Source organism: Acomys russatus, chromosome 15 (genome assembly GCF_903995435.1).
Source record: "Acomys russatus chromosome 15, mAcoRus1.1, whole genome shotgun sequence".
In the NCBI taxonomy this organism is placed as follows: domain Eukaryota; kingdom Metazoa; phylum Chordata; class Mammalia; order Rodentia; family Muridae; genus Acomys; species Acomys russatus.
Genome location: NC_067151.1, coordinates 29,963,222 through 29,989,620, shown reverse-complemented (window position 1 = coordinate 29,989,620; position 26,399 = coordinate 29,963,222). Strand labels below are relative to the sequence as shown.

The following is a 26,399-nucleotide window of genomic DNA, read 5'->3' as shown; positions in this document are numbered from 1 at the left end:
AAAAAGCTAGCTAGCACAGAAGTCTCCTTCCTTCTTTCCCTCCCTCTTTCCCTCCCTCCCCTTTCCCCTCTCTTCTCCCTCTTTCCCTTCCTTCCTTCTTCCCTCCCTCTTTCTGGTCCTCTCTGTCCCGTGCTTGCCCTGGCACTAACAGAACAGCACTCTACCATTTCCTGTGTCCTGGCTTTGCTGCCTTTAGGTTTCCTGTAGCCCATCTGCCCTTTAAGCATCTGCCTAAGCCCCCCTTGTCCCTCTAAGAAGGACCGTGAGTCACTGAGTGCTTGGGTGTCGGGACTGTGCCGTGAGCTTCCTGTCTGTTCTCAAGCTTTTCCAAGGTCTTGTCCCCCACCATCATTTCCATTCTAATTTGCAGCCCATTGCTGCCACTATCACAGCTCTTCCCTTTTTAAGTTTTATTTTTCTCTTGTAACAAAAATTGTGTATTCCCCAAATCTTTTGGTTTTACTGAATAGCTGGTATTTTCTGTGGCCTTTGTGAGAAAGGGCGTTTCCTTCTTTGCCGTTTGTCACTCTCCACTTTTTCCAGCTGTCTCTGCTGTCTCTGCTGTGACAGCCAAGGGCAGCTTTCCCTCGAGAGCTCTGAGATACAAGAGGTGGGCATTTGCCATTTCTTTGTCTTCCCTCTTTTCTTTCCTCCTCTGTCTACCCTTCTGCTGTTCTCAATAAGAATTTTCTTGATGTCTCTAAATTCTGTAAGACTGATTGTCAGGTAACTGAGCTATTGTTACACATCCATCCGCCCAGAGGAGCCCATCCAGTTAATGACCTTATAATTTAATAGTTGTGTCAAGATTTAAACACACCATTTTGAGTGATGAAGTATACAATTCTAACCCTGGGGCTTGGTAAGCAGCAGTCTAGTCAGCCAGTAAGCTCAGTGAAGGCCTTGTTCCAAAAGACAAGATCGAGGGTGATAAAGGAAGGCTCCTTATGCAGATTGCTGGCCCCTCCACAGGCATGCAAGGGTCTTCACACCCGCATGCAACATGCATGTATGCATGCACGCACATCCAGAGAGGTGTTCATAAGGAATCGGTGGTTGTTAAGTATAGATGTCATTCCTTATCTTGTTGCCAAAGAGGATTCACTTTCATAAACATACAAAGGTGAAAATAAATTAATGTCCATAACTAAAGAAGTTCTTTGTAGGGGCTGGAGAGACGGCTCAGATGTTAAGAACACAGACTCCAGAAGTCCTGAGTTCAATTCCCAGCAACCACATGGTGGCTCCCAACCATCTGTTATGAGATCTGGTTCCCTCTTCTGGAGTGCAGGCACATATGCAAGGCAGAACATTGTATGCATAATAAAAATAAATAAATCTTTAACAAAAAGAGTTCTTTCTAAAACGTTTCAGATACAGTTATATTTGCTAGCTGTAGGAATAAGGTTATTGTGTAATTCAAATGCTGATTTCTATATCCCCTATATCTGGTTGCAAGCCTTCTTCTGAGAATCTCCTGTCTCGATGTTGTATAAACTCTCCTCCCCAATTTCCCTCTTGTATACCGGAAAGCAGCTTACGGCAGATGGATAAGCAGGGCAGAGAATAGGGCTAGACTTCCTGCCAGCCAGGGGAGGAGGAGTTAGAAGAGGAAATAGGGCCACAGGCAGAGGTCCAAGAGACATCAGGAGAAGGAGCTGGACTAGGAAAGCTATGAAGAACAAGTATCTCTGGGATGTACACTGGGAAGAAGCCAAATTAGCTTAGAGGATTAAGATTAGAGTAATAACGGCTCAGTTCTTGTGCTGTGCATCTTATTATTAAACAAATATAAAAGTCTCAATTATTTGTGTGATAGCCAGGATAAGAGAGAAACAAACAAACACGGTTTAAAAAAAAAATAACTTTAGCAGCTAACAGTATCTATATCCTGAAATCAAAGAACAGAGAAACCTCAATTTTCAAAGGGCTTATTGAGCATGTGCTGTGCACACTGTTGGAGCAGATGGTGCCTGCAGAGGTTGAAGGATGCAGGAAACACTGTCTGTGTTTAGAAAGCAGGAAGATGATCATGTGAGTAGCTGTGTAAGAACAGACAGAATAGATAGTGTGAGCATCATCAGTAACAGACTAAGGGAGAAAGCAACGGGTGGTCAGAGCTAATCAGAAGATTCCTGGGAAGTGTAAGTTCATTTTCAACTAGATCTGGCTTCGTCCTGGTAGGTAGCCTTACAGTTGGACAGATGTGGATGTTCATTTATGGGTTTCCTAGTCTCTGCTGACAGGAACAAACAGAAAAAATATTCTCTCTCTCTCTCTCTCCCTCTCCCTCTCCCTCTCCCTCTCCCTCTCCCTCTCCCTCTCCCTCTCCCCTCTCCCTCTCCCTCTCCCTCTCCCTCTCCCTCTCCTCTATCTCTCTCTCTCTCTCTCTCTCTCTCAGGTGCACATGCGCGCGCGCGCACACACACACACACACACACACACACACACACACACACACACACACACACTGCGGATTGAACATCTGTTTTTAGGAATGCTGCAGTTGCTTTTGCAATTTAGTCTTAACCAGCTCTACTTACACAGTGGTGCTGAACCTCAGAGTGGCCTTGCTCTAGTTTCTGTCATTATATCCTTAAGTCAAATGTTTCAGAGACTCAGTCACTTTTAAGAGTTTGTATAAAAATGTTTGTATTATAACTTAATTTACAGAATTTCTTTAGAAAGCATTTTGTGATTGATACATTAATGAAATTGTATCTTGAATATGTTTATGTTGTTTATATCCCATCATTAATGAAGAAAAGGTATACTTTTAAGAAATGTTCAGGGTGTTTTTCTTCATGTTTTCATAGGTTCGAATTGAACAAGTCATACTTGCTGAACCTGGGGCAGTTTTATTGTATAAAATTTCTAACCTCCTCAAGTTTTACCACCATACAATCAGGTAACTGAAACAGTGCAACACGTGTCCCTGGGGTGTTTATCTGTGGTCAGGACACAGTGTTGATGTTACTGTGTGCATCACAAGTGAAACAAGGCATGCAGTGTGCCTGTGTGCCTTGGCGGCTGTCTTTTTCTCTTTTTTTCTCTCCTTCCATTTCTGTGAATGACCACACACATATACACATACACTCACACACACACACAATACACACACTGACACACACACACACACACACTGTGCATAACAAAATAAACCTACAGTGTAAGCCTTTCCATGTCAGTAAATGAGATCCATGACCACCAGGCCACTCTGCCCGTAGGCTGGGACCTAATGAGTGAACTGTGTTGTCTGGGCACCAATGTTCTCATGTCTTTACTAGTGTTTAGTTTTGCATGAGTGATAAAACAAACATAGCTTTATCTTCTCTTCAGAAAATCAAGTTTATAGGATTGGAAACCATGTGTCTTATCTAAAAATATTAAGATTAAAATCTCACTATTATATCAGTGGAGAAAATAAGTATACATACTTATCTCCTTGCAAAGAAATAAGAAATCTCTTTGGATGGATCTAACAATCACCTTTTTAAATAGAAAATTGAATATTGCCAAATATACTAATGTGATTAATTATTTCAAAATAGTAGATTGTTGCAGTTAGTCTGTATGTGCTGCTTTCTAGGCCTCTGTGTAGTGTTGAGTAGCTATGCTTGGAGATGTGTTGCTAACAGGACGTGCTAGCTTTAATGAAAAGAATTCCCTGTCATGCAATCTAAGCAAATCACTCAGGGCTATTGACTGTCTTTCTTAAAATTCAGACGAGACTTCCCTTTGGAATCAAGATGCACGTCTGTTGTGCTAGAAAGTGTTTGCATGTCACAGATGTCAGTTCTGACTCACAGCCTTGTTAAACATGTGATGAAGTATTGGGACCCGGTACAGGTTGACCAAACCTTACCCAGAATGCTTAGGACCAGTGCTGTGGAATAGGTACCTGAGCCTGTACCCACCCAGCACCACTCATCTCCATACCCAAACCCCGAGTCCCTGAAATCTGAAGTTTTCTGAACAGTGATGTACACGGTTTATTTCAGACCCTCATACAATGGATGCTCAGACTTTCATTTGCTTCTTTCCCTTTTTAATCTCCTTTCTCAAATGAAAGGAAAACTGAGATTTTTATATGAAACTAGAGTGATTATTTTTAGCTTATAGATCACACACACACACATATTCCTATTTAAATCTGTTTCTGTTTTTGTTTCAGGTTCTCACTATTGTAGCCTAGGTCATTCAGTCAGTATCTCCCTCTCCCTTCCTTCTGGCCTTCCATCCCTCCCTCCCTCCCTCCCTCCCTATTCTCTCTGTGGTGTCTATGTCAGGTGACTTCTCTATCACTGTCTGCCTCATGCCCAGAGGAACCTGAAGCTTGCCTTTTATGCTAGTCAGAAGGCTTCTGGGGCCCCCAGTGGTGGGGTTACATGCACGTGCAGCCATACATGGCTTTTATGTGGGTGCTAGGGGTTCAAACTCAGGCCCTCAAGCTTGAAAACAAGCAGTCTTACCCATTGTGTGTCTCCAGCTTCCACATCTAGATCTGCTTGTAGTGAGATGAACTGTGCTGGCCTTTTTTTCTCACCTGAATGAATATTCTTTGCTTTTAGTGGCATTGTTGGAAACAGTGCAGCTACTCTACTGACGACAATTGAAGAAATGCACTTGCTAAGCAAAAAAATATTCTTCAATAGCTTGAGTCTCCATGCGAGTAAACTGATGGACAAGGTGGGTGCTCGGCTTCCCTGGGCTGCAGCCATTGAGTGGGACGTTTTCATGGGGTTTTTTTCTCTCTGCAAATTCACATTGGGGAGGTTTAGTGTGCATCAGGTCATAGCTCGTCTTCCTGGAATATCATAACTTCATCCTAATTTGAGAAAAATCTCAAGGTTACTGTCACTTCCTTGTCTTCTAAAGATTTTCATTTTAAACATTTTTCAACACAAAATTTTACAAATATGTGTAGCTAAGGCAAGCTTAGGACTGTGTATGAGCTGATGTGGCACAGCGAAACCTGGAGCTCATTCAAGATATTCCCAAGCAGTTACATAGTTTCACCTTCTAATGGTGCAGTGTTGTCTTCTGTGTCATATACATAAACGTTTATGAAAGTGAGTAGAAAAACTCTATGTAAATGAGCAAACAACAAAGCCTGGGAGACCCGTATGATCTACTGTTTTAAGCTGAGCAGAGTTCTGTAGCAGCAGGAATCACCTTTTGTCAGCTTCTTATTTGAGTTCTGGTGCTAGATGCTTCCATGGAGGTCCCTGTTGTATTGTCTGTCACATACTGGTCTGTTTACTAGCAGACAATTATCTTTATTTCTGGTGATACTTTGACCTAACTGTGTTTTGCTTGGTATTATGTGGCTGTGCTAGCTTTCATTTGGCTATTTGCAAACTATATCTTTTTATGCCCTTTTACTTTCAGCTTGTTAGAAGGTAACATACAGTTTGATCATGGTTTTGAAAAAATTTTATTTATCCTGTAGTCTTTGCTTTTGGTTAGTATCTTTCACCATTTGCATTTGCATGGCTTTCTGATAGTAGAATTGGTTTAGTTTGCACGTGTTTTCTGTATATCTAACCCATTTACCTTTGGATGGCTTTTAGTTTGCTCTTATTTTCTGTATGTCTTGAGTGTTTGTTCCCCTTTCTCTCCATTACTTCTTTTATTTTCTTCCTCTTATACAGTTCTGTTCTATTCTTATGCTGCTATTATCAGAGACAGCAACACACTACATTGTGTGTCCACCAACATAATGTACAATTATACCTTCATTCCCAAAGAGGAAAAGAAAATACAACCAAAAACTACTGAAAAAAACATTTTTGTCTTGATAGTTTTAATTTCTCCTGCATTTTTAAAGAGTTCATTTCCCAGAAATAGAATTCTTGGCTGACATTTTATGTCTTCCAACCCTTATGTATGTGTCATCTAGCGCATTCTAGTTACGCTCTTAACACTGTTAGCAACACTGGTTGTTAATCTTAGTGAGTTACAGATGGTTATGAGCCATGTGGGTGCTGGGAATTAAATCCAGGTCCTACGGAAAGAGCGGCCCGTGTTCTTCACCACTGAGCCATCTCCACAACTGCTCTGTCTCTATGAAGACCATTGCAGATTGGATGTTGTGATTCAGTCACCTGCATGGCCATTCGGACCAGTGTTCCTCAGAATGGGAGCTCATCCGCCACTGTTTCCTCAAACACTTCCTGCTCCTTGTTCGTTTTCTTTTCTGGGCTTTGCATGACGCTGGCGTTGGTGACAGATTCCCATGGGCCTCTGTTCATTTTCATTTCGTTCCATTTCTTTCTGCTCCACAGACCAGATGGTCTCAGTTGGCCCCTCTTGTGCCATTTCTTGTGCCTCCTCACGTTGGTTCCTGAGTCCCTGTGGTAAAGCTGTCATTTGAGTCTTCTTATTCCCCTCAGCATTGTTGTTTAATCACGCCTGTGTGTTGCAGCCATTGTTTTCAGTCTTCCCTTGGGCTCTTCAAAGGTGATTTCTTTAGGCTTTGAGCATACAAAGTCTTCAGTTATCCCACTGCCTGGCCTCTCCCAGCGACTGCGCTCTTCTTCTGTTGCCTTCTTTTCCCTGTCAGGGGCCATAGGTTTGTTTGTTTGTTTGTTCATGTATCTCGTTGACTTTTCTTTTATAAAAGAAAGAGAATTTTCATAGGTCACTCTGCTATTCCTACTGATGTCAATTATTTGTTAACTTTTATGCATGAGAAGGTCTTAGATAAATCCTAACATTTAAAAGTTTTGATATTTCTGTCTACCTGACACAAGGCTATAGCTTCTTGCAGACTTCTAATGGCCAAACTGTGCTTCCTTTATGATACTTACCTGTTAAAGTTAAAAGTACTCTGACACCCTTTTAAAGTTTTATAGGTAGAATCTCATAGTTGTATGAGTTCTTTTTTTGTATTAAAAAGAAATCAAATTAAGAAGTAAGTTCCAGGAGCCCTCTGCTGGTCCTTCTGGGCAGCAGTGATGTGTTAGGCCCAGCTTCTGCTTCCTGAGGTAACTCGGGCTCTGTTCAGCAGCCCATGCAGGAAGTCCACCCAGTCCTTCAGAGTCTGACGTGCTAGATCGAGGGGTTAAACTTACCCTTAAGAATGTTACTGGCACTAATTTTCTTTAAATTGCTTTTCAAAATGAGCATCGTATGGATAAACTCCTGGAGCTCTCCGGTGCCTCCTGATGACGAATAGAGTCGAGAGCTGCTGTGTGGATTTCTTTATTTTCGTAACTTAGGCTAAAAACAAAATAAAACTAGGTTATTTTCAATATGTAACAATTATAATTCTACAACTCAAGTGAACAACTTTTCTCAAATTCCTGACCTTTAACATAGAAAATTGTAATAGTAACTCTGGGGTGGACTAACAAAATCCTTGTCACTCTGAGCGGCATACTTCAAAATCAACTGTTGAAAGGTTGTGAGGTTGTAATGTATTAGACATGCCATGGTGTTACATTTGCGTTTTTATCCCAGGCCCTCCAAATGCTTTAAACTTTGTGAAGAAAACACAGGCAGCGGGTAAACTGTTCTTTTTGTCCAGGTTGAGCTTCCGCCTCCTGACCTTGGGCCCAGTTCCGCCCTGAGTCAGACACTCACTTTGCTGCGGGATGTTCTGGCGTCACATGATTCTTCTGTGGTTCCCTTGGATGCTCGGCAGGCTGACTTTGTGCAGGTAGTTTGTAAGTTCATTGATTGCTTCCTCACACTGTTAGACATTCAGTCAGATGTTGGCATGTGTAACCATATGCTTTGACAATCCCTTTATTGTTGGTTTTTCTCAATATTAAATCAGTTCTTAGTTTTAAAGGGGAATTACTTGATGCTCATTTTTAAGTTTTCTGGTTTTGTTATTAAATCTTTTCTTCATGCACTTTAAGTTGACTGTCTGTCTTCCAGTTAGTTTGGCACTTAATTCTGAAAGGCTTTAAGTCCAGGACCATATCCTGATAAAGAAATAAAGGACTCATTTCCTTTTTATTTACAGGTTTTGTCGTGTGTCTTGGATCCTCTCCTCCAGATGTGTACAGTGTCAGCCAGCAATTTAGGCACAGCTGACATGGCCACGTTCATGGTCAACTCACTGTACATGATGAAGACAACACTAGCTCTGTTTGAATTCACAGACAGGCGCCTGGAGATGCTACAGTTCCAGGTAAAATTTGCTAGAAAGTAGCTTCTCTGTGATTTTTCTGTTTCAATATGATAGCTTTACGTTACTGGCTTGTGACAAATGTCAGTCGCCTAATACCAGAAGTTCCTTAAGCTAGTCTATTTGAAGGATGTATGCACAGGCACGCGCGCGCGCACACACACACACACACACACACACACACACACACTTCTGGTTTTCAGCTTTAGAGAAGTCAGAATGTGAAATGGCTAGGGAACTTCATCAGGTCATAGTGTGGGATGGGCTCGGGAAGCTCTCTGATTCATTTGTGTGCTCAGTGCTGTGTGCGGATGTTGTGCTGTATTGCACAGTGTATTTCTCAGGCCGTGCAGCACATGTAGCGTGTAATACAGAGGACAGACGCAGGGTGGGCAAAAGTCTGGTTTGTTTGACAGTCACTGCTCCCATAAGCCAGCTGGTGGTGTCTCTCAAAGTTTATTTGATGGCTAAGTCAGCCATTTGTAAGGTGCCTGACCCTCGGCCTCCAGTGCTGATGTAATGACTGGTAGATGCAGGTTCAAAGAGACAAGGCTGAAGCAAGGGGCCCCGGATGCTCTGTTACCAAAGGCATGGATGCTTTGATAGTGGATACAGTAAGTTTGATTTGTTGCTTTGCATTTTTCTGAGGAGTGGCTTTTGATACATGTAAGTTTTCTCATTCTAATTTACTTAAGAATATTTGAGAATGATGAATAATCAAAAGTCTTAATAATGCTGGAGTTGTAAAAAGGCACAGCTGTGACCTGGCATCTCCCGTTCACCTACCTATACACTCGTGTCTTTAGGAATTTACATTACTATCTCTAAATGCTGGTATGTATGCCACTTAAGGTATTGGGGAGGCTTGAGTTTTTAATTAACTTCTTAATTAATTTAATTTTTAGCACATAAATGAATAAGTTTTATGATGGCTTCTCCATACATGCGTGTTTGCTGTGCTCTCTCTTCATCTATTGTCTCGCACGGCCTCTCCATCCAGTTACTTTCTTTCCCTCTCAGTCCCTCACCTCCCCCCCCCCCCCCCCCCGGCCCCGTACGTATCTATGTCTCCTAGTCCTCTCTCCATTTCCCACTTTCCTCATGACCTTCTCCTCCTGCCTCAGGATCACCTTGGCTTTCCTGACCCACACACAGCCTGAGGCAGGAGATTGCCTCTTTCCAGTGCAGTTAAACTCTTGGCTAGGCACTGCTGTCTTGAAGTGTATGACTACAAATCCTGCTGATAGCTGAGCTATGTAAGGGAGAATGATTAGTTTTCTATCTTGAGAAACTTTCATTTCCAAGGACTTAATATGCTTCATAATGTATTTTCTATATTTGTCACCACTCCAAACCCAAATCTCTACCATTTGTGTCAGACTTCTTTTCTCAAATGTTCATTGCTTTGCGTTACAGTAGTTGCATGTTTGTTGTCAGTGTTCTGTGCATTTTCCACACGGCACAAAGGTCTGTGTCTGTTAAATGGAGTTTGTTAGTTTGTCCAGGGTCTCTTATTCTCACCGCCCTCGTTCTATGTGTCAGCTGGACTCTGCACACATACTTCTAGTCATGGTCCGTCGCGGTCCTCCAGAGACCCAGGTCATGCTGCTGGGCTGAGGGCCTCAGGTTCCCATGTTGTCTCATGGCCTCCTGCTCCCATTCAGCTTTGCCGAGCTCTGCGGCTAAGGCCAGGGAGCCTGGCTCTCCTCTTTGGAGCGGCCAGGCCTGTCTGCCTAGAAGCCTGTAAGGATTTTCCTCTGGGTTCAGACACTTCCCTACAATAGTTGAGACGTTCTTCTCTTCCTGTTATTCCCATCTTTGGCATTTGAGAGCCATTTCAACTTGAAGATTCAAACTTTTCATTAACTTGTTTCTTTTCTTATATTATGAATCTGTTCTCCAATTTATTCTAAGTCTCTCTAAGCTGTTTCTTTGATATGGTCTTTATCTTCTATTTTTCTTCAGTGATTTGGTTGTTAACATTAACTATTTTATTTTTCACTTTCATGAAATGCTTATATTTGAACAAATTACTTTTCTTTGGTTTTCAGTAAATCAAAGAAGTACGGGCTTTTAATTGTACTTCCTTGGGGAATACAGGTGTTGGAGTTGCTAGAAGTAGGCAGGCTTTCACATGAGACAGAAATGAGGGTTGGCAGGTGCTCGGTGCCATTGGCAGATGTTGGTACAACTGGGAGCACTCCGTGGTATGGAAGGGGAGAGAGGACCTGGTGCAAGGGAAGAGCGTCTTCTTGTTGGGCTGCTTGCCCTCATTCCGCAGTGCCGATTCGCACCAGGCTTCTTCAGCAGTGGTGCTGTCCAGGGAATGGAGAGGCTCGGCATGCAGCTTCGAACCCTCATCGTCCCTGAGTCATTTACTTTACACAGTTGTGACTTTTGAGATAGATAAGAAGCAATCATATTCCGTGGGTGGCCAGTCCTAGAACCGTCTGCAGCTGTAGCTTTTTAAGGAGCAGGAGGACTTGTCTCCGAGGGAAGAAGCAACTGTTGTGCAGGTTGCCTTGGGACCACTTGGCTGCACCCAGTCAAGGCAATCACGACAGCTCCAACGTGCTCTGCCTGCCATCACTGCTGTCACTGCTAATGCTCATGGAAATATTTTTTCTGCTGTTTTGTTTTAGATTGAAGCCCATTTGGACACTCTTATAAATGAGCAAGCATCTTACGTTTTAACAAGAGTTGGCTTGAGCTACATCTACAATACTGTACAGCAGCATAGGCCTGATCAGGTGAGTACCAGGTGGCCTGCTTGGCTCCTGGAGATGGACTCTAGGTTTCAATTTTGACTGTGTCACTGATTAGCTGCCTTCTATGGTCATATCCTCCGCTGAGACAGGCTTAATTATAGTAACTGCCATAGGATTAGGAGAGTGCCTGAGAAATGCAAATATTTCCTGTTAAAAGGAAGGAAAATATTAAGGAATTAGTTTCACAAGATGTAAATACACAGAAATTAGTATTATAAAGTATACAAGATGTTCATACTAGTGAATATTTAAAGTCCCATTTCATTTTCAGCCGAATGAAGGCATGATTAGCTATACAAGTAATATTTTCCTCTATCTAACTTAGCAGATCATTAAAGGAAAATGTTCTAAACTGAAAAGATCTTACAGAACCCTAATAGTAATAGGTCCTAGAGTGGTGGGAAACCCTATCACACAGTAGCTGCCCTGCCAGCCCTCCACTGTCGTGTTCCCTAAGAAGGCCATGCCCCCCACACCTCACCAGCCCTCCACTGCTGTGTTCCCTAAGAGGGCCACGCCCTCCACACCTCACCAGCGTCCTCCAGGTGCTTGTCACTTTCTTCTCTTGCTTTGAGTAAATCTCAAGTGTGACAGCATTTCTGTTGTTGATAATTTGTTCATTTATGGCCCTACTGTACTGCAGTTAAGAGAAAACACTTTTCTTTGAAAGCAACTATGTGATTTTCTGAACTTTAGCACTCTTCTAATAGGCCATTTTTATAACTTTTCTTATAGGGTTCTTTAGCCAATTTGCCTAACCTGGATTCTGTGGCACTGAAGGCTGCAATGGTAAGTGCATAACAAAGCATCTCAAAGTGTATCTACTCAGGCAGTGCTGGCCGCAGCATCTGGTGATAGCCAGGTGTCCTAGGCAACAGCTTTTCTCTCTTGATGTTCTGCGCTCAGTTTGAGCCCAGTAACCACCCCTATGTGTGTGCTCTTTTTATCAGCTCTCACTAGGATTTACCATTTACTGGAATCTTCCTTCAGGCCTCGATCATGTCACCAGTACAGTTCAGGATTTCTTCATTTTCAGGGTTTGGTTCCTCACCTGGCGGAGAACAGGAGTGGTGACAGTTGGGAACTCAGGCTGTGAACTGCAGACTTTCTATTGCCATGCTTGCTGGTTTAAACCTGTTTTTTTTTCTGAGATGCTAACTGAACCTGATCCCTGGGTTTAGAATAGCGTGTTACTCTTTAGCAGGAGACTCGGGAAGCTTTCAGTTCATACTTCTTCAGTGAGCAGCTCCAGTTGTAGCAGTAGTAGAATGCTGGCCTGGCATGCACGCAGCCTGGCGTTCAGTCCCCAGGACTGTACAGCATGGACACACACACACACACACACACACACACACACACACACACACACACACATGCATATTTAGACAGAGGACACACATGAACACACTCATACCCTCACATGTAAACTCATTAAACACACACACACACACACATGCATACAGGTATATACACACTCAAGCACATTCACATCGATACATGTATCCACACTCGTGCCTACACTCAAGCATATGCAGTTAAACATACATTTACAGTCTCATGTATGTACAAATAAACACCCTCATACACATAAAGGCATGCACACTAATACATACTCAAGTTCAGTCATTGATACACCTATACATCATGCACACTTCTAAACACACATACACACACTCACGCGTACACTAATACCCATGTCCACAGTGTCGAATACACACACAGGAGCTTCCTCCTTCCTTTTAGCATGAGCACCACTTTGGGCAGCGTGCTCTTCTGACCTAAGTTGTAGGTGTGCATATATGTTCTGTGCATACCTCCCCTTGGCATGACTTGTAAGTCATGTAGCCCTGTCACTCATAAATGAAACTCAGCAGGTTTCACAGCAGCCCCGTTGCTCTAACTCTTGAATTCTGCTCACCCAGGAAGCCAGCTTTCCAGAACCTGGAGGCTTGCCTGCTGCAGTTGCCACTGTGCTGAGCTCTTCAGATAATTCCCAACAAAATAGAAGGACTCTAGATAACTCTGATCTCAGAGATGCCCTGTATATTACTGTCTTAATTTCTTTTCCTGCTGCTAGAATAGAATACTCTCACAATCGAGTTACTGGAGAAAGGGTTTGTTTTAACTCAAGTTAAAGAACTGCCTGCCTCAATGGGGATTTGAAGCAGCTGGCCACACACAGTCCATAGTCAGAAGAAGAGAGCAGTGAGTGCATACATATCCAACTCCTCTCTGCTGCTGTTCACTTGGCCCCACCCAATGAAGTGGTATTGCCCGGATTCCGTGTGGGTCTTCTCACAATTAACCCCCAGTTAAGGAGATTTCTAACAGGCATGCCCACAGCCCCACCTGATTTAGACAGTCCATTTTGAGATTCCTGCCCAGGTGATTCCAGGTCCTGCCAGACAGACAGTTACGTTAACCATCACAGCCATATTCTGGGGCTAAAAGTAAGTAATGCTTATGATAGCACCATGCCAAAGAGGCAGCAGAACCGGCAGTCCTGCTGTTAGTCAGCAGCTTAGAGCCCTAAGTGAGGCAGATAGGGCACATTGCATCCTGGTAAAAGACTCCACGTGGAAGGAACACGCATACTGTATACACTATGCAAAAGTTGTACTAGCAAATTGGAATGTCAGAGGGAATTTCATGTTTGAAAGTTCTAATGACAATGAATGGATTTCAGATTCAGTTAAAAAGGCCTAAGTTTCTTAGAAAGTTATTGGTAAGGTTCGGGGATGGTTCAGTCAGTAAAGTGCCCCTCACAAGGCTGAGAGCATGCCTGAGCTTGGTCCCCAGAACCCACTTAAAAAGTCTGAAATGTGTGCACAGAGTAACATGTGTACACACAAAATGGAAGTTGTGTGTAAACTTACACTGTCTATTCACTATGCCCTGCCTACCTTTTCAAACCCAGGTCCACGTATGTTTTATATGGGCATTACAGGGTGTTTCGGTTATTATGTTTTAAGAGATGCTCATTTGAGCAAATATCTTTAGACTGTTGTAATGGGGGATTTTCTGAAGTTGTAATGCTCCCCAGAAGTGGCTTTGGTTAGCTCCTTAACCGTCCATACAGTTCATGTCCCATTCTTCTCTCAGGCTCAGTTTGATCGCTACCTCTCAGCCCCAGACCACCTGCTGATGCCACAGCTCAACTCCCTGCTCAGTGCCACAGTGAAGTAAGTGTCTGCTCCTAGGATGTGGGGAGACTCATACATTTTTAAACATCAGACATTTGTCTTGAAAATAAGTTAATTTTAGGAGTGAGGTTTTGCCTTTGAAGAGCTATAGTCTTCAGTGGTTTTCCTGTCTTAGTACCCCAAGGAGTTAACCTTGTCCATACTTCTTTCCTACATTTCCCTTCCAAATCTCTCATTAATATATAATCTTATTTTGGTAATGATTTTAAATTGCTTTAGCTACAGTCAGAGTTACATAGACATAACATCAAATTCCTTTGAGTAGTCATCCCATCAAGGCAACGTTGATAATATGGATTATGTCATACATATGTTGCAGTGTGGATGACTATGTTACGGTGTTCTTTGCATCTTAGTTTTCTGTGATACAAAACTATTAAGTGGTATATATGTCTCCTTGATTTAGAGTGGGGCTACATCCTGGTAAACTCATCCTGTTAAAATGTCGTTGATGGGCCTGAGCATCATGGTTTGGAGCATAGCACACGAGCGTGGCTGCCGTGGCACATGGGTCCACACTAGCAGGGCGACAGGGCACAGCCTGTCATTGCCCAGCAGGAGAGAGGGCACAAAGAAGCATGCCCCCAGCCTTTGACCAGGCCAGACTTTAAAACTTGCCATGTGCTTTGCACTGAGTGTATACTGTTTACTCACCAGGACAAAGTGGAAAAACGTTTGTCAAGCCATCATGTTTGTTACCAGTGTCTTCAAGACAAAGAAACCGCTCTTTAGACTTATCTAATGCCCTGAGACACCACAATAGTGCAGTTACAAGTAGCAAGGGGTTCTGTAAGTTGGCATCTTTCGTTTTAAGGAAAATATTACCATATTTTTCAGACTATAAGACACACTCCCCCCACACACACAAAAGGGAGGAGGATTAGGGTGTGCCTTATGGTCTGATTGCTGTTTTTACTGTTGGTCTTGTCTTACTGCTTTAAAAACTGGGTGTGTCTTATGATCACAGGTGTCTTATAGTCCAAAAAATATGGTAATAAAATTCTCTACAAGTAGATTACGCAATACTAAATTTGCATCTTTTTCCTGCTATTCTAGTAGGCAAGATTTAAGTACTTTCAGTGCACCAGACCAGTGATGAAGGGTTAGACCACATCCTTCTATCTTTGGGGAAATGATACACTGAAATGTCACTTAAACTTGGAGCAACATTTTTATTAAGAATGTAGAAAATAGCTACTGAATGTGAATAAAACACTGCAAACTCCTGAAAGCATACAGTCTCCAAGTAAGCACGCTGATAATCTGTTTCCTAAGGCTGAAATATCAGCAGTGAGTAGACAGGGTGGCCAGGGCCACGGCAGTCAGTAAACGGGGTGGCCAGGGCAACAGTAGTGAGTAGACAGGGTGGCCAGGGCCACGGCAGTGAGTAGACAATGTCAAAGCCATGGTAGTGAGTAGACAGCGTGACTTGCCTTGACATGAAGAAAAGGTCACTGTGTATCAAAAGTGGCTGAATCGGATGCACTCCACGCGCTAAACCCTCTATGTGCACAGTGCTCCACTCTCACTTTTTTGTCTTAAGGTTTGGCTTTCAAAGGAGATTGATTGGACATTCAATCTTGAAGAAAACTATTGAGCAGATTTAAAGGACCAGGAAGTAAAGACCATGTAGAAAATAGAGGGAGAAATAGGAAAACAAAATGGATTTAGAACGATATTGCTGTTTTTGATGCCAGACTCCCGTGTTCACCCTGAGTTCTATAGAACCTTAGGACTGTGCCAGCATCAGAATATGTTCTATAGAGAAGTTAAGAGAAGGGCAGCGTACATGCTTCTAAATGAGCATATATGACAGGGTATATGATTAAAGATATATTTTGTTTTTAGGTTAAATTTTTTTCTTATATTTCCTAAAAGTAAAAGGATGAACTTAGTGGAAGAATTGGGCTTTGTTTTTGCTTTGCTGGTTTGTTTTGATTTGAAGGAAGTGGGATATGTTTTTCTTTCAACTAGCACCTGTGTTCATTCTAAAACAAGCGTTTAATTAAGTAAAGGAAAAGAAACATGAGAGAAAGAATAACTTCCGGAAGCCCATCTGCCGAAAACAGCTACAGCCTGGACAGTGCTGCAGAGACCTCAGAAGTGCAAGCCTTCCCAGGGGTTAAAGATGGGTGGGTGGAGGCCTGTGGCCAGTGCTTCTCGAGACTCGCATAAATAGCATGTTCGTCTCTGCATCAGCTCACTGCCTTCCTAACAGAACTCAGCAATCTGAAGGATGCATCCAGAGGGAAGAGTCGCTGTTTATAGGAGCTGACTTTGGGTTGGAAACAGTACAACCAGAAGACAGGGTGGTGTTGCCAGTACCAATTGTGTGGTCCTCTGGGCTCAGTGGTAGAGAGCTTACCTAGGGTATGGGCAACCCTGCGTTCAGTTCCTAGTCCCAGTAAAGCAAAATTATACCGAAAGAACCCTCGAAAGCTATAGCAAAATTAATATATTTTACTATCTGCATAAACACCAACATACTGCTCTCATGGAGATAATAAAGGAAATTCTTCGGAATGAAGGAAAATAACCTCAGAGTTCTAAAGAATTCTTCAGGCTGAACGCAGGCTGGACATGGAAGTGAGTTGGGGGACCATTTACAGGGAAGTGCTATAGTGCACTGCTATAGTGACGTGGGCTACTGAATTCTCTGTTGGGTGTGCAACACTGTTTAAGGGAAGACAGTAAACCTTACAGCAGTCTCTGAAGCAAACAAGGAATGCGGGAGGAAAGTGCAAATGGAACAAGACGAGACAAACAGCAAGACTATAGACTAAGTCCAGCCTGCTAGGTTGCTGTTGGATGTAGAGGGTAGTGCACGCCAATGGAAAGGCAGGGGTCCCTCAGACTGAATGAGAAGGCATGGCCCAGCTGCCTGCGGTCTGTAATACACACACCCTGAGTGCAAAAGACACTTTACAATGAAAAGGATGACAGGAGCCAGGCTGTGCTAGCACTAATATAGCTGAAATAGCTCTGTCAACATAGGGGAATTAGACCAGGTGTTAGCAGGAGAACGAGAAGAACACTTCATGACAGCCTCGGTCAGTGCATACGGTACTGCTGCATAGAGCAGCAAAGCCTGAAGAGCATGTGGCCCAGTCTGGACGGCACTTGTTAACAGTTGTGGAGTCAGGGATGGTGACGCAGGAGCCCACGTCAGCCAGATTTCTGCAGGCTTGAGGCTAGCCTCATCCATGCAACAAGTTCAAGGCTGGCCACAGCTAAATAGAGACCCTCTCAAAAACAAAACCAGCAACGGCAAAGTTCCCACATCAGCATTCTCAGTATTCCTCAACGTGTTGTCTCCACAGCCCTTAAGTGGTGTGCATTTGATTGCAGCCCAGGAAAGCTCACTTTGAGTGAGCTCAGAACCTGAATGTGGAAAGAAGCTATTTTTAGGAGCAGTAGGCTTGTGGCAATGCTGAAGTTGTACTGGGTTGTCAGGCAACGAGAATCCTAAGTACTGATTAACAAGCTCCCTGATTCTAGAAGCAAGCAATTCATTTGGTAGCTCAGTGCTTTAAATAACTGTTTAAAGTACAACCAATTTACATGAACATATTTTAATAGGAATGATTTCTCTGTGCATTTCCTTAGTGATTTGTATTAAGAGTTTGAAGATTTTGACATTTGTAACTGGGCAAACAATGTCTTCGTGTTCAACATTTTGAAGTACAAGGAATGAAATGATGCTGCCCTTTGGTCAAATGTAGAGTTGTTCCTCAGGTCACTCATTTTTCTCAAGGATAAATTAGCTTCATGCTTATTCTATTTGCTGTGTGGTCCGCAGGGTGGATCATTTATAAAGATAGGTGTGGATCCAGCCACTCTAACTGAGATGGACTAGGGCGTTTCTAAGCCTGGCCCCACAGGAGGCTGGTGGAAGATGAGTGTGCTCTTTGGAGAGTAAAGGTCTCAAACTGTGTAGGTGTGTTAAGTGCTAGAGCCTGCATGCCTGAAAAGGCCCCAAGGTCATGGCTTTCCTTATACAGAGCACATTAGCCTATGTAAATGTAACTTCTTATATTTGGCCCTTCCTTTCCAAACCCCAGGGCATGCTGCCTCGTTCTGCAAAGTGTTCTGTGGCCAGCTTTAGCATCTAGGAGTTTCCTTGTAGAAATGAATCTAGGATGGTGATATAATCATGTTGTATCCACATAAGAGTCGAGTTTTTGCTTTTGTAAAATTAGCTTGGGTGCACTGCAGTACCATTTAGTAAACTGATGCCAAGGTTTTATGGTAGCAGAGACAGACCAGGATAGTTAGTGGTCTGACTTTATAAATGACAATACCTTTTATTACAATAACATTTTCTCCATTTGTATAATCTTTTAAAATGGAGAGTTTCATATATGCAAATGTGTTTTGATCAAATCCACTTCCAGTTCCTCCCCAGCCCCAACTGATTTTTTTCCTCTTAACTTCATGTGCTCTTTTTTAAAACCTCCTGAGTCCACCACGTGCTGCCTGCATGTGGCTGGGTGTAGGCTCATCTGCGGGAGCGTGGGCAGCCTCTCAGGGCCACATCCAGGAAGAAGACTGACTCTCCCTTCCCAGCAGCCATCAGTTGCCAGGAGCTGCTTGGGAGTTTCATATTGTGCACCGCTCTCCCAGTGGCTCGCCTGGCCTTGTGTGTGCAGCCCTTGCCTCTGCGTTCCTATGAGCAGCTACCCTGCTGTGTTTGGAAAACAGCAGTTTACTAGAAGTGCACTCCCTCTGGCCCTTAGAACCCTTCTCCTTATGAAAATCATGCTACAGAAATGATCCAGCACATAGCTTCCCATCAGCATCCGTGAGCTTGGCTAGAAGCATGCTAGAACCAGTTCTCCACAGCACTGCTAAGAAGCTCCCCTGCAAAGAGTCACACGCTCCCAAAGGGTCACAGAGCTGGACTTAGGTGATTTCCTGATCACTTTGGATTTAGTTACCCAGGCTCTCAAGCTTTTCCATTTTAGACGTCAATAACCTGTCAATATAATGATTCTCGTTATTTGAAACTGTTTCATACATGATGTTGCTAATTAGCAAGATAACTTGACACAAGGCAGGAAGACAAACAGTATGGTATATAGACAGACACAGAAGCATTCCAAGATAAAGAGTGAGCTTACAGTGTAATTCCTACTAGAAATTAAAAGGGAAGGCTAGTAGAGATTTCAAAATGAAAGAGAGGTAAAGTCATTTGAGCACTACAGAAGTAAGCATTAACATGCAGATAGCCAACAGACTTATTTAAGAACTACACTTCCTCCAAATACTCTTTCCATGTCCATGTTTGCATGCCCACACCCTGTGTGTATGCGTGTGTGCATGCGTGCGTGTGTGCGTGCGTGCGTGTGTGTATGCATGTGCGCACTAAGATGAATATAGGTATTAAAAGTCAATTGAATGGTATAGTTTAAATGCTGAGGGTGGTCTACAAAGATTTGTCTAATCAATACTTTATAGAAAATATAAAATACTGTCAAGGTAACCACAGTGAGTCACACAGCCTTAAGTTCCAGCCTTCAGAATTCCTTCATAGTATAGTTTAGTTGGTTGGTGGGTGGTTGGTTGTTTGATGGGTTGGTTGGTTGGTGGGTTAGTGGGTTGGTGGGTTGTTGGTTGGTTGGTGGGTGGGTGGGTGGGTGGGTGGGTTGGTTGGTTGGTCAGTTGGTTTCCCTCTACTGTGCTGTGTAGAATCACTGGGAAACATTTAGTGAAAGTGTATGGACTTGGCAGTTATGATTCACATCCTGCACTGTCAGAGTTCTTGCTTCTTACTTGAGGATTACAGGTGGGCTCACTGCAGGGAATCCCCACTCCCTCTGGCTCTGCTGAGCCTGGGGCTGAGCTGAGGGCAAGGGAGCCCTGCCTTCTTCCTCCTCTGGCACTACTTCTACCCTCTCCTCTACCCTCTACCCTCTCCTCTTCCTCAGTTCCACAGTCAGTTTTAAATCTTTGCTTGTCTCATATTGATTCTTAAACTAAGGAGCAGCATGGAAAATCCTGGGCTATCACATACCAATGCTCAGAACAAATTATCTTGCTGGGTCATTTTGGCCTGGTTCTGTTTATCTGTGTTTTTAGCTTTGTTCTGGTTTTCTTTTTTGAAAACTAGTAGTTTTTCCGCTGTATTGTAAATTATTGACTTTGTAAAGCTAATTTAGCTTGGAAATTTGGCCCGAGTTATAACTCAGTTTCTCTATTTTTTTCTTATAATAAGGACTTGAAAGCAAATTATGTAAGATTTTTTCAGTATGCTATATCTGTCAATTATTAAGTATTTTAAAAACAATGCTTAATATGCAATATTGTGCCTTATTCTGATTTCAAAGCTTTTGTATACCAGCATAGTTCTGGTTCCATATATTCTTTATGTTATAGTCAGATTGAAGGCAAACTATGAAGTATGAGGTTTGGGTAATAAGTATTGTGGCCAGCCCAACACCCATCATCTACTCTGAGTGACAAGCTAGAATTTGCTTCTAAAGGGGGGGGGGGCGGAAGTTTTCAAATGTATATATATATAAAACAATTGTTAAATATCTTCTCGTAATGATTTGGCTGTTTCACTTATGAAAAATAACTTTGACGTTACTTTGGTAGACTTGTTGCAAGCTCAGTAACTACAAGAACGTTCACCAGGCAGTATGTCACATGAAGCCTCAATGACTAAGTAGATCCCCACCCAGTTTGCTTCTATGTTTTAAGATTTATTATTCTGCTTATTCCTTTGAGGTATGGTCTCTCCCTGAACTTGGGCTTACATGTTCATGCCTTAGCTTGAAGCCAAGTCCCCAAGTCCTCTGTCTCAGTACCTCCTGGGATTAGGATTCTAGGCAGTCACAAGGGTGCTGGGATCTGAGCTCTGATTCTCATGATGGCGGAACAAATGGTCATAACTGCTGAGCCATATTTGTACCTCTCAACCTCCTGCCATCCTCCTTCCCAGCAGAATGCAGACAGCATCACAGCACCGTGCTTGGAGCACTGACCCAACATGCCCTCCTTCTCACTCACTTTGCAATCTTTAGCAACTTGTGAAAACTTGTCATGTTGCTTTAACTCAAGGATAGATCAGAGCCAGGTCAACGTGGGGTGGACTTCTCTCCTGCTTCCATCCACCTATTTTATTTATAAACCACGGAGTCTTACACGTGTATTGTTTTTGGCATTATTATAAAGAGCGTAGATCCTGGAAAGACAGCTGAAAAAACAGGGTCTGCTGTTGGTGACTTCATTGCATACATGTGTATGACAACCAAAATAATTTATTACTGACTTTGTCAGATGAGTTGACCCAACCCTAAGCTAATGTTAAATTTTCTAAACACATTTAAGGTGCTCTGGGTAGCAGTGTTTGGTAGGTTAGGTGTAGTAAATGCATTTTTCTTCTCCATATTTCTTAGCTTGTTTCATAAGGATGTAAGCCCATCCTAAGTCAAGGAACATGTATATGTGAGGCCCTGTTTTAGTCCTGGTGACCAAGCAGTAGGTAAGCCGCAGCCCTGGCTTTTAGAGGCTACATATTATAAGGAAGACTTTAGTAGACAATAGAGATGAAGCATGACGTCATTCAGACACGTGTTCTTACAGTTCTTGTGCTCATGTCAGGATCTGGTTTTGTTTGCTCATCAACAGGGAGCAGATTGTAAAGCAGTCTACTGAGCTGGTCTTCAGAGCCTATGGGGAAGTGTATGCAGCCGTGATGAACCCAGTCAACGCATACAAAGATCCAGAGAGTATCCTACACAGGTCGCCCGAGCAGGTGAAGACACTGCTCTCCTGATGATCTGGATGGCATCTGCAGATTATTGCTGCCTGGGAACACCAAGGGTGGTTTGGGTTTTTAATCTAGGAGTCTTTACTTTGAAGATTGAGAATTACGCTTTTCTTTGTATGAGACTGTAGGTCAGTATATCAATGTTGACTTGAATCTCTACTGCTGTGTATCCTCTGTAGGCAGCAAAGTTCTCTTGGTCATTAGCTGCCGCTGCTAAAGGTCCTTTGATTGGATTATAAATGGAGGCAGAAAGTCAGACGGAAGGTTTCAGGATTAAGTACGATGCGTTCTAAGTACCATGTAACATCCAAACTGCAGCTGTTATGGGTAATTGATGTCCCCTCATGAAGCTTCCTCCACTTTCCCTGTAATGAACAGCTTCTTGAACCTACCCCATGTCTCTCTCCACCAAATCAGTGTGAAAGGGCTTGTTAGGGGAAAGCATGGTTCAGGCTGGTTCTCCTTTCCGCTTACTTTCACACCCAGTGCCTCACTCCTTACAGGTGTGTACATGTTTAAACAAACACTCAGCTGAAAGGTTGGAAAAGAGAGGGAGAGACCTGCAGTACATTTTCTGTGCAGACGGCCTGCACGGTAGAAGCCTTGTGTTTCACAATGAGTATTCCCCATGCCGTGTGCACTCAGTCTAGACACCCACAAGCTCTGTTCTGGGTTCAAACTAGTAGGGTTTGTTCAGAACATAGTAACGACATGTTGCCCATTGTGTCCATCTGTCATGTTAGTCTTTTCAATTAATATATATGGGATAGGTTTATCAAAACTACATAATACATGGGAGGAACTTACATTGTATGTGATTTATTTCTACTGTGAAAAAATATTGATGTACTTGGCATTCTGTTTGCTAAAAGACAAATATATTTTTTCTTGTTATCTGGTTTTCCTAATATATTAAACTATTTCTGAAGCAACATTCTTTGCAGTATTTTTTATAATTTTCACAGATGTGTTTTGGAGAAAATACTGAGAAGGCAGCAGTACAACAGAGCGATGTGGTGCGGTATTAAGCTGAGAAGCATGTAAAAATGGGAGGCTATGAAGGCCAACATTAGAGCAGACTTAGGCCTGCTAGATGTCAAGCTTTGTATTTTGGACTGTGTTGATTTGCATAAATAAAACCTAATTAAAGGTGGCTTGGTGCATGAGAATACATGTTGTGAGGGCAGAACTGTTAATTTAAGGTGGCAGTACTCCCAGGGGCCAGATCGTGCATTCCCTATAAAACTCAGTCTGCCTTTTTTCTTTCAGAAATCGACAAGCTGCTCCTAATATTGTATAGACACATACAAGGTGGCAAATAGCCAAACCAATTTTAAAGCCAACCACAGTGTAGCGCTACTCCAAACAATGTGGTATTGCCACCATCATGGGCCCAGAGTAAGGGGACAATGTCCAATGGAAATGCATTCCATCCAACTATCCATGAACAGCAGAGCTTAACGACACAGCACTGGTGTAGAGCATCAGTGACGTGCTGGTGATTATGGGATGGCTTGGCTTGCTGTCAGGTGCAGAGTCAGAAGCCCAGGAGGAGGAACATCACATCCAAAATGGGAAGTGTGAGCATTACTGAGGGCTGATAATTTTCCTGCCACCATGAAGCAACAAGTGAAACGGGTATACACCGGTACACGCCGGGACTGTGGTTGAAATGGAAATTAGAGTTTAGAAGTATACCTATATATCTAGACACAGTTAATGTTTAATAAGCAAATAAGACTGCCAGTGCTCAAGAGCCCATTTGACAAATGGATAGAACAACTATAAGTCCATCCCATCTCAAACCATATTTAAAAATGAACTCAGAGTGGGTGGAAGACTCCGAGTGTTAGAGCCAAAACCATAAAGAACTTGTTATAAGTCTTTGTGGTCTTGCATTAAGCAAGAGTTCCCCACCCCCCATGTACATACACACATCAGACCATCCCCCAACACACTTCATTAAGGGTTTTCATTCCATGACACCCAGTGGGACAGGAGGATGGATTTCATCAAATGTTTTTTTAAAGTGTATTAAAGGGCAAGACGTGTGCAAGTTAAGACAGACAAAACCCAGAGTAGAAGGAGAGGTGAGCACCCCCCCCCCTTGGCCTTTGAGGGGGAAGTGAGCTGGTATATTTACCACACTCATGGCCAGAGCCCATACCCAAGATTTGTTGGCCAAAACAAGACAACGCAAGGGGGTTGAATGAGGAAACATGAAGTTGAGTTGGCGTTGGGTAGATCTGGGAGGAGTTGGCAGAGGGGAATAAATATGTTAAAACACATTGTAAGACATTCTCAAAGAATTAATAGGAAAAAAAAAAAACAGGTAAAAAATAAAATGAAAAGCAAGCCAGGCATAGTGGTACACGCCTCTAATCCCTGCACTCAGGAGCCAGAAGCAGGAGGATCTGTGAGTTGGAGGCTAGCCTTGTCCACATAGCAAGTTCCAGTACAACCAGGACTCTACAGGGAAACCCTGCATTGTGGGGTCGGGAGAGGCGATAAACGAAAGGAAAATCAAGAAAACCTTTTGTATACCATATATTTAACAAGGGCCTGGGGTGTCGACTACCTGTCTTCAGAGTGGAAAATACAACTCCAATGCGCAGGCTGCCTAAGCATTTCCCCAAAGAAGACACAAAAGATGATGAGTAGGCCCGTGAAAAGAAGGCACAGAAATGGTCAGCAAGCTCGTGGACTGATGTTACGAAGAGCTACTAGTCATTAGGGAAATGCAAGTTGAAGCCACAATGGAGACACCACTTGGTACATACGAGGGTAACTATAACATTAACAGTGTTTAGAGGGCGGTAAGTTAAACATGCGAGTGAAGAAGCTCAGCTGTCATTAATGCTTGTGAGAGTGTGAGATGGGCGTGGGGAACAACTTGATGGCTTTTTAAAAAAAATTAAATAGGATCACAAAATGACTTAGACATTCAATATGCCAAGAGAATTAGAAAACCACACGCACACACCACTTTACAGAAATATTTATGGCGGCATTTATAGTCTCCCCAAGTGGCTAGAACCCAAAAGTTCACCAGACAGTGTCATTCACCAATTTTTAAAAGGAGTGAGGTTTTGATACATGCTACAGTGTGGACGTGTCTTGATTGAAAGAAGCCAGCACAAAAGGCTACATCCTGCTTGACTCGTGTATGAAGTGTGCAGGAGCGGGCCAGGTGGAGACAGTCACACAGTAGCAGCTTGTGGGGAACTAGGGGACACAGTGGGAACTGAGTGCTCATAGGTACCTTCTGGGGAAGATAGAAATATCCTGGAATTAGTGATGATGGCTCCACAGTATTGAACATGCTGTCAAACCATTGCATTTTACTCTTTAAATTTACCATTTAGTAAATTTAAACTTCCGATGCATTTTAATTAAAACAAAAAAAGACTTGCAGAAAGTAGACCTGTAATGTGCCAGTTTGCACATCTCAAATTCTAATATTGAGATCTTACATGATGTTGAGACTTAGAAACAGCACCTCCTGGCAGGTGTGTGGATAAGCCTTCCAGAGCCAGAGCTGAGCGGCAGGAATCTTCCTCTGTGGCTCTCCATTTGATTTTTTTCCCCAGGGTCTGTCACAATGTGGAGCTCACTAGTAGAGCATGGCTGGCCCCTCAGCAAGACCTGGGATCCTCCTGACTCCACCCTAGCTCTAGGATTGAGGCACCTACATGCCACTGTGCCTGGCTTTTCACATGGATGGTGGGGATCCAAACGCAGTTACTCATGCTGGCTTCAGAAGCACTTTTAACAACTGAGCCACCTCCCCAAGCCATTTTTTTTAAGTTTGATATGTTGTTTAGATATTATAGCCAGAGTTACATATGATCATTTTGGGATCATAATTATATTTAAGTATGATTATCAGTCATATGCTTATAAAAATACTATTTTGCTCAAACTGCTTTTAAGAATAGATGCTATGATATTTAGATAGATCTAAATATTATCTGAGAAGCTAACGTAAAATTGCATTAGTAACAGCATGCCAATTTTATCAAATCCAGCTAACATTAGTGCCAACAAAAATGCTGAAAGTTAAAGCATATTGCACTGAAAATAAGTAAAAACACATCATAATACTAAACTTACAAACCTGAGCTGAATTGGAGGAAAGTGTAGATGGGGCAAAAGTATGTACAGCATGTGCTGGCTTCTGGGGATATATAATTTTCGGGCAGAGTTTATTTAAAAACAGTGGGATTGATTTGTGCTTGTCAACTGTGCTTCATCAAGACACCTTTCTAGCTGACATTGCTTCCTCCGATTGGGGTTTCCGCATACGCATTTAGAGTATTTGATGTTGCAGCTTATATGCTGTGTCCGTTGCTTCTTGTTTAGACTATTAAAGCTTTAGTGTGTATCTGTGTGTGTGTGTGTGTGTGTGTGTGTGTGTGTATGTGTGTGTTTTGATAAATTTCATTTCAAGGTGTGGCTCCAGTCATCCAAACTTCTTGCAGCTCTCTGCTCACCATCCCGTGACCGTGTGGTGG

At 42.8% G+C, this 26,399-nt stretch overlaps 1 protein-coding gene across 1 annotated transcript in view; it reads left to right on the top strand.

The window, feature by feature from the left end:
• Positions 1-22,093, top strand: part of Cog6 (component of oligomeric golgi complex 6) — a 43,290-nt gene extending 21,197 nt beyond the window's left edge. The window contains exons 12-19 of the mRNA XM_051157124.1: positions 2,817-2,908; positions 4,572-4,689; positions 7,532-7,663; positions 7,976-8,143; positions 10,783-10,890; positions 11,644-11,697; positions 14,011-14,090; positions 21,744-22,093. Coding sequence (XP_051013081.1) covers positions 2,817-2,908; positions 4,572-4,689; positions 7,532-7,663; positions 7,976-8,143; positions 10,783-10,890; positions 11,644-11,697; positions 14,011-14,090; positions 21,744-21,891 — 900 coding nt within the window. The 3' untranslated portion in view covers positions 21,892-22,093. The remainder of the gene's footprint in view (positions 1-2,816; positions 2,909-4,571; positions 4,690-7,531; positions 7,664-7,975; positions 8,144-10,782; positions 10,891-11,643; positions 11,698-14,010; positions 14,091-21,743) is intronic.
• Positions 22,094-26,399: the final 4,306 nt, after the last annotated feature.